Source organism: Anabrus simplex, chromosome 1, assembly GCF_040414725.1.
Source record: "Anabrus simplex isolate iqAnaSimp1 chromosome 1, ASM4041472v1, whole genome shotgun sequence".
NCBI lineage: Eukaryota > Metazoa > Arthropoda > Insecta > Orthoptera > Tettigoniidae > Anabrus > Anabrus simplex.
The window spans coordinates 289,432,204-289,441,152 of NC_090265.1; the positions used below are offsets into that span (position 1 = coordinate 289,432,204).

Here is an 8,949-nt window from a genome sequence, read left to right on the forward strand (position 1 = left end):
ATCCAGGATATTTTTCCCTCTGGTTGGTTCCATCACTTTCTGAATCAGCTGTCTTTCCCATATTAACTTATTTGCCATTTGTTGGTCATGCTTCCTGTCGTTCGCATTTCCTTCCCAATTGACATCTGGCAAATTCAGATCTCCCGCTACAATCACATTTCTTTCCATGTCGTTTCCCACATAGCTGACTATCCTATCAAATAATTCCGAATCCGCATCAGTGCTACCCTTTCCCGATCTGTACACTCCAAATATATCAAGTTTCCTATTATCTTTAGAAATGAGCCTTACACCTAGAATTTCATGTGTCTCATCTTTAACTTTTTCGTAGCTTACAAATTCTTCTTTCACCAGAATGAACACTCCCCCTCCCACCCTTCCTATCCTATCTCTACGATACACACTCCAGTGCCGTGAGAAAATTTCTGCATCCATTATATCATTTCTCAGCCATATCCGATTTCTAGGCTTGCTTCCTCTACTCTCTTGATCAGCTCTGTCAACTCCTCTTCAGATGATGCTATCAAGGTGGTGTCATCAGCAAATCTCAAGTTGTTGATCTTGCATCCCCCAATGGAAAATTCTTTGTCCTAGCCATCTAATGCAGTTCTCATTGCATATTCACCATAGAGATTGAAAAGTCATGGTGACAGGATACATCCCTACGATCTCCAGCCCTCGTACAAAACTGCTGAGACTGTTCGTTTTGAATCTTCACAGTGGCTGTGTTTTCCTTATACAAGGACTTGAGGAGATCAATCAAATGGAGTGGCAAACCCATGTCATCTAAAATTTTCCAAAGATGATTCCATTTGACAGTATCAAAGGCCTTTTGGTAGTCAATAAAGCACAGGTATACCAGAACATTGAATTCTCTAGCCTTTTCTATGATTTGTCTTAGGCTTAAGATCTGTTCTTGAGTGCCTTTCATGAATCCAGTCTGGACTTCAGGAATTTGATACTCTAAGAATGCCCGGAGTCTCTTATGCAGGATATGAAACATAACTTTACTGGCATGTAAAAGCAAAGCAATTAAGCAATAATTTCCTAATTTTTTCCTCGATCCTTTCTTGTGGATTGGGACAAAGATTGACTGTACCCATTCCTCGGGCCATCTTCTAGAATTCCATATTGCTTGGCAGATTTTCAACAGCATTTCAATTCCAGCATCGCCTGTAGCTTTCAAGACTTCTGCACTTATTCCATCAGGTCCACACGCTTTTCCAGTTCTCAGTATTTTCAAAGCCATTTCTACTTCATCTTGGAGGATGTCAGGTTCAGGATCTGACATTGTCTATCTTCACTTGGTCTTGTGCATTACATTGTTCACTGTACAGATCCTGGCAGTACAATCCATGTTTCCAGAACATTCTCTATATCCACAACATCATCACCCTGTGAGTTCTGTACAATCCAGGAATATGGCTTGAATTCTCAAGTGATTATTCTAATTTTGTCAAAAAGATCCTTGCTATGGTTTTGATTTGCATGGTCTCCAATCTCAAAACAAATGTTACTAAGGAAATTATTCTTATCTCTTCTACAAGAAGACTGAATCCTTCCATCAAGATCAAACATTTGCTCTCTTTTTTCTTTAGTGTTAATGCAAGATTTTTTTTAAAGGCACCTTCTTTCTTCTACAAGCTGAAGGGTCAAGTCAGAGATCTACTGTTGCCTTCTAGTATTTGGTACTCGAGGTTCATTCAAAGAGGACTCTACCCAGTTTTTAGTCACATTCCACAGCCCTTCTGCAGTTGTTACTGGATCCTGTAATATGGAGGCTCTTCGCCCCAATGATTCCTTGAATGATCATGTGATCTTTCAACTGGTGTTTGAATTTTATTCTTATTTCTGTTCTAAGAAGCTGATGATCACTGCCACATACTGCACCTGGACAGGTTTTGGTGTCCATTACAGAAGACCTCCATCTTGAACTGATCAGGATGTAGTCAATCGATTTTTATATTGAGCATCAGGCGAAGTCCATGTGTACAGGTGCCGTATGTGATGCTTGAAGACTGCATTAGCTATAGTGAACCTGTTTTGAATTGCAAACTCAAGAAGCCTGTTGCCCCGTTCATTTCCTTCTCCAATTCCATATCTTCCTATCGATGTTCTGACATGTTCATCATGTTGTGTTGAACCAATTTTGGCATTGAATTCTTCCATAACAATAGTTAGTTCTCTGCTTGGAAAAGCTGAAACAGTAGCATCAAGATCTTGATAGAGGCGGTCAATTATTTCATCAGACGCATCCGCTATTGGGGCATAAACCTGAATGATGTTGACTGAAAGTGGCTTGCATTTGAGATTTAGTGTTATAATGTGATCATTAACAGGTTTATATCCTTTCACTAGGCCATTCAGTTTGTCACTGATCACAATTGCAACACCGTTACTGCTTTTTTCTTCATTTCGAGAAAAGTAGACCCAATGATTACCACTTCTAAAATGGCCATTGTTTTTCCAGTGAGTTTCACTTAGCCCAGCCACTCCTATATTATACCTTTCCAGCTCTTGTATTATCAGGAGAAGTTTTCCTGAAGCTAAAAGTCCTCTCACATTCCAATTAGCCACATTCTGCTTTGTTCTTCCAGTCACAAATTTTGCATATGCAGCCTGGCTGCCTCCATGCACATGCCCAGTAGCACATTTCACACTTTGCAGCGTGGAACCGCAAAAGCGCCGGTTGTCAGCCAGGTCGCATGATGGATTAGATCCATTTAAAGCAGGTATCATGATAGTGTTCATGGGAATAATAGTGTAGTGAGGTCCCTCTCTCTTCCACACCGCAGTACCACAACCGAAAAACCAGTCATTCTGGTGATGCTTGAGGCTTCCCGCTCTTGACCCATCTCGAGCATGAATTGCTCTGTGCATCAAGTCGATACTGATAGCGCTGCTGCCCGACATCAGGTTTTCAGTGGATTCCAGTGGCATTTCTTCCACTGAGGGACCACTGCCCTTCCTCAAGGAGCTCAACCGCCCGAAGCCGTTGGCTCTCTGAGGGTGTCAGGTTATTTCTCACTGCCTAACACTCGGCGTGGAATCGCTGGCTGTATGGTCTACTTCATACCGTCAAAAATACATCCATTGTAATGGTGCCAACAGGTGTAGACTCTAGTTCCTTGGCAATGTTGATAAGAGCATACATAGTTTCCATGGCATTGATGGCAGACAGAACAAAATGGCTGACACTTAGGACAAAGCAAATATAGTAAATAATATCGAGTGTCTCTCTTAGTAATGTTGTCTATGGACTGAGGGCAAAACAAGATGACCATCGCCTATGGCATAAAAACACAATAGACTTACGTTAAAAATCAATATCAATTGATCATAAATTTACTAGACAATACTCACACACAGTAAATATATGCCACAGTGTCATAAATACTGCCAGGAAGCCGCTAACAAAGCACAGTTCCCTTTATATATAGATATTTGATGCTCTGACACCACAAAAGATCTTGAATTTGGCAGCCATAGGTCCACCACTTCATAAATTGTGAGCATTTTCTCCTCCCTCTTCTCCTCTGGCACACCATATATATATTATATAAATAGGCACTTCTTCCTGCAATTTAGAGTTCTGGCTTCCACTTCTGCTTTAAGTTTCAGCATCTCCTCTTCTAGTCGTCCTATTTTCTCCCTTAATGCTACGTTCTATCCATTTAGCCACAAAGCCAGACTTTCATTTGCTAAACCTTAGGCTACCATCTCGACTGATCAGTAGCTGAGGACGGGGCAGTTGCCTGTAAAGCAGCCTTGACAACACAGCAGGCTTCTCCGTTGGCTACTGGCTGCAGCTCAAAACTCTGAAGGCTTGACATTCACTAAACCAACTATCGAAAAGAGGTAACCTAAGTCTAGTGGTAGCCCATGTCTTAATCCCAGCATACACCACTGATTCCAAAACATGGATAATCATACAAAATGTTGCATAGCTATTATTTTGGCACTTGGAACTACTCGTCGAGTGAAGTAGAAATGCTGAATGAAGAAATGGTTGAAAAAAGAGAGAATAATATTCTCATCTAATACTGTTGAAGGAATCAGCCTCAGCAATGTTGAAGATTTCAATAATTACTTTTGAATGGAGGAAAGTACCTTTGACAAACCATTATAGATGACTGAACCATTTTTGAAAAGGAAGGACACAAATATGAGAGAAAGGATAACTGCTAAGGAAAGATTAGCCTTAACCCTGAGTTACCTAGCCAATGAAAGACATTTTGAAGGTTTCTGTCATCATGTCACCAACAACTATCAGCGAAGCTGTAGTAGAAATGTGCAAAACACTTATATATGCCATCCCAATGTTATAGCAATAAGCCATTGGGTTCTTTCACGATCTAAATGAACATACGAAGGTGGTACACACTTGGTACATAGCAATTAAAATGAAAACATAGGGAGATGTATTAAGTACTAGAACAAGGAGTACATGTACTGAATATAACAGACACTACCAAGTCAACATTTACCTAAAACTAATTGAAGTAACTATCAAACACTGCAAAACTGAAGTTAACAAAAGATTTGAATGAACAGTTTAAAATCACCATTAACTTTTAAAGTTCTCAAAAATTGCTGTCAGTGAGAGGTCCCCTGTTTGGAAGTTAATTTGGTCTGGTGGAGTAGTCACAGGCGGGGGAGAAGTATTGAAACTGAATGTCATGAATGCTGCAAACTATCTGAACTTTGAGGTTTCTGTGGTACATTGATTTTAAGAGTCACAATGAAGAGTCCCCAAGCTTGCCTCAAATAGGATGTTGCTTATTGCGTTCTGTATAGGACTGGGCAGACTGAAACCGTTAATTGTTTCGGAACATTAGGAGCTTGAGGTGGAGTGTTTCGGTACAGTGTGTCAGCACAGGCACACGGGACTGTAACTGCGCAGTAGAGAGAACTTCGTGAGGCAACATGACATGCTCTGCTTCAGCAGGAATGTGCTGCTGTACCGGACGTGCTATGTGTAGTTACGGCCAGTGTAAAGCTGCATGGAACGTGAAGGAATCCAGTTGAAATCCTCTTCAGACTTACATGGATGATAACTTTATAAGCTTCACTACGTGGGCAACATACCGCATATTTAAGAGAAGATGAAATAATCTGCTATTTAAATGAGACTTGATCAAACATCCTCTACTAGCTATCTTGTCATCTAACCAGCAATTCACTTTGAATATTATTAATAATAGACTCTCGTTCATTAAGAAAAGATTTTGTTCTATAGAAGATTTTAACAACCCACAAATCATTTTAAGCTGATAATACTGTTCTCCTGTACATAATGAAAAAATCTGTGTAAATATTTTAATTTCTTTTTGACTTCAATTATCAACATTCAACACTCTTACAAAACAGAACGCATTAAGTTTTCCGTATGTTCCGAAGGCCAGTTGCCGGTGCAACGGAACTCATAGAACAAAGAGGATACGACGGAAAACGGAACACTCCAGCTCGTGGCGGCACAAAGCCAGTATCCAGAGTCAGATAGTAGGTGAAGGGCGGTGCATAGTGGTGCTTCTGACGGGACAGCGAGTCAATGTCTTGGTCTCGCATGAGAATGTTTCAGAACAACTGATGCTCCATGTTCGGGAACAGTGGAAAATGACTATGCACCGGCATAGTGTGTCGAAACAGGGACATAGTGCCCAATCCTACTTCTCTGGAAAACCTCTTTGCCTGGATTATAAAGTCAGTAATTTTTCTTCCCAAGCTTTAGCAATAGTGGGAATGATGCTGTCATCATCCGATGAGGTTTCCAAAAGTGTACATGCTTTCTGTAAAAGCTCATTTAGCTTTGAAATAGGAGATTGATTTTTTTTTTTTTTTCTGAGGGTGAACCAAACTGAGGATTGATGGAAATATTGATGCTTACCCCTCCACTTTCTAGTACTGATGTCCGAAGAACAGAAAATCCAAATTTCCTCCAATACTCTCAAGAACAACATGTTCTGAAAATATTTGAAGGACCAGACTGACCATAATAAGGAACTATACAGGGTTGCTTAAAACAAGCAAACAAAGTTGTTACAGAAGAATGAGAGAAGTGGTTGAACAAGTGGAGTGATGAATTGAAAGAGGGTGTTAATGGTAATAAGAAAATGTTATATGGGATGATGAAAAATAGAAATAAAGAACCCTCCGAATACCTAAGAGATGATAATGAAAATCTAATCACTGAATATTAGAAGATCAAAGAGAATTGGAGGACTTACTTTGATGAATTGCATGCAGCCTACACAAAAAGACAGTACTGGTACTATCTCATGCAAGTCTGCCTCTAACAATGGGTTAGACTTAACATGGACTGATGTAGAATATGCCTGGAAATACATCAAAACTGGAAAATCAGCTGGTGCTGATGAAATTAATGGAGAAATGATCAAGGCTATGGGCATTTCTGGAAAACATTGGATCTACAGACTCTTTTGTAAGATCTGGAAAGAAGGGGACATACCAGTCAATTGGAAAACAGGCATCATAATTCCAATTTTCAGGAAAAGAGATAGAAAGAAATATTTCAACTGTAGAGGCATCACTTTAACATCTCAAGTTGGTAAACTTTATTAAAGAATTATAGAGCGTAAAATCAGACCCCTTATTGAAGAGAACCTCTTCAAAGAACAGTATGGGTTCAGGAAGGGGAGACCAACAACTGATTTAATCTTTACAGTCCGTTAGTTAATGGAAAAATACTATGAACACAACTGAGATTTGTGGTTAGCCTTTCTGGATATCAAGAAAGCATTTGATGCTGTGAACAGAGAGAAGGTGTGGGAAACACTGAAGAAAATTAGAATACAGGATGACATGATACACAGGATCAAGAATTTGTATGAAGATACCCGAAGTAAAGTCAAAACACCTGTAGGAATGACTGCACCCTTTGATATAAAATCTGGGTTAAGACAGGGTTTTGTCTCCTCTTCTTTTCATCACTGTGATGAACGAGATTCAGAGAAAAGTTCATCAAACCACTGGAGGTAAGAAAATGAAAGTTATCTTGTTTGCGGATGATATATGCTTGTGGGGAGACTCTAAAGTAGACCTTCAAGGACAAATAAACTCCTGGACAGAAGCTGCTAAAAATATGGACTCATATTCAGCCAAGAGAAAGTGACGTTATGGTCATGAAGAGATATGGACAACCAATGGGACACATTGAAATTGAGGGGAAACAGCTACAGATGAACCATCAATTCAGATATCTTGAAAGTGTTATCTCTGATACTAGTTCTATAGGCAAGGAAATTTCCCCACAGAATTCAGGCAGGTAGCAACTTTTACAAAATATTTAAATTCATAATATATGGAACAAGAAAATACCAACAAAATGTAAGAGAGTCATATATGAAACCTATTAGTACCAATCCTGACCTATGGTTGCAAAACATGGATCATGAGAATTCAAGATGTTAGTAGAATCCAGGCAGCAGAAATGAGATTTGTCTGTAGCATGATCAGTAAAACAAGGAGGGACAGAGTCGGAAATCCACAAGCAAGCGCAAGTCGTAAGACTGCAGGACAGAATAACAGTGCAGCGACTGAGATGGTATGGACATATGCGACGCATGGGAGATAACAGATTACCGAAAAAATGTATGATGTAAAACTTGAAGACAAAAGACTAAGAGAGCGACCAAGACTCAGGTACAAGGACATGGTGAAGATTGACATTCAACAGCAAGGACATACTTTGGAAAGCATCGATAAAGGAGAGAAGTTCAGAGACCGCAACTGGTGGAGAAGCCTCGTTTGCTGACCCATCGCTTAAGATGGAATGACGTGGGATATGTATGTAAGTATGTATGTATGTATGTATGTATGTATGTATGTACGTACGTACGTACGCACGCACGCACGCACGCATGTATGTACGTATGTATTCCATCAATATTGACTGTCAATCCATTACTTTTCACCTTACATGGTCAATATTATTGTCAACTGAATGAGGCATTGTCAATATTATTGATTGTGCAAGGCCTGCTTTATACCTTTTCAGTTCAACAGGTCATCAGGTCAGGTAAGCAAGGCAGGCTTGTGTCAGCCTATGACCCACCCTGGTAGATATATTAGTCTCATGCTACATTTATGCTGTGTATTATCAAATACACTGGTGCCTAATGAGTTATTTAAAAATTGTATCCCGTATTAATCAAGTAAATGTACTGGGGAGTCCAGAAGCCCGTAGATGCCACTTGGGGCTACAGCCGCTTAAGATTCTTGTTCATAATACTAATAATAATGAATTTGTGAGAGTTACCCCAGCGTGTTTCTGCATTAAAAGTGAGTGTTATGAGTTTATTAATCATAGTAAAGTTGTGACCACTTTGTGGGGCGAGTGACTGAAGTGTATGAGCTCAGATATGCACCACCTTGGGATGAGGACACAAATTTACATATCATATACTACCATCAACTTTACTGTATGTTTATGAAACCAAAATTTTGATCTTCAATCATTTAATAAAAGATAAAAGCTCAAACATATTTTCATACTCATAAATTCAACTCATATAAAGTTTTGTTTTATAACAAACAGTAGAGAATAAAAATATGAAAGTATATAGATCTAAGAGATATTGCAGCACAGAGAACTCACTTTGGTTGCTCCTCTGGACTGTAGGTTGGAGGTGGAGGTAATATGCCCCAAAGACACAAGGTGAAGTGAGGAGTTATTCGTTCATAGAATACCTCTTGATCAGTAATAAATGTCAAGTTTCTCTCCACACATCGAAGTAGAATATATGTGGCTGTATCCAAATGCTGCTGCAGTGTGCTACGAATGGAGTTACGGATCTAAATTAAGAAAAAAATACACGAATATATAAATTAACAAAAACATCTTTTTACATGAATATCTTAAGTTTCAATCAATAAATATTGCAGTATGGTAAAAAGGTGTGAGCCATTGTCTTATTTATATAGTGGCAC

The 8,949-nt window shown here is 39.3% G+C and overlaps 1 protein-coding gene across 1 annotated transcript in view; it reads right to left on the reverse strand.

Annotated features, from left to right (window-relative positions):
- Window positions 1-8,949, reverse strand: part of LOC136864159 (dynein axonemal intermediate chain 7) — a 658,911-nt gene that overhangs the window by 583,270 nt on the left and 66,692 nt on the right. Inside the window, exon 4 of the mRNA XM_068226132.1 lies at window positions 8,618-8,814. Coding sequence (XP_068082233.1) covers window positions 8,618-8,814 — 197 coding nt within the window. The remainder of the gene's footprint in view (window positions 1-8,617; window positions 8,815-8,949) is intronic.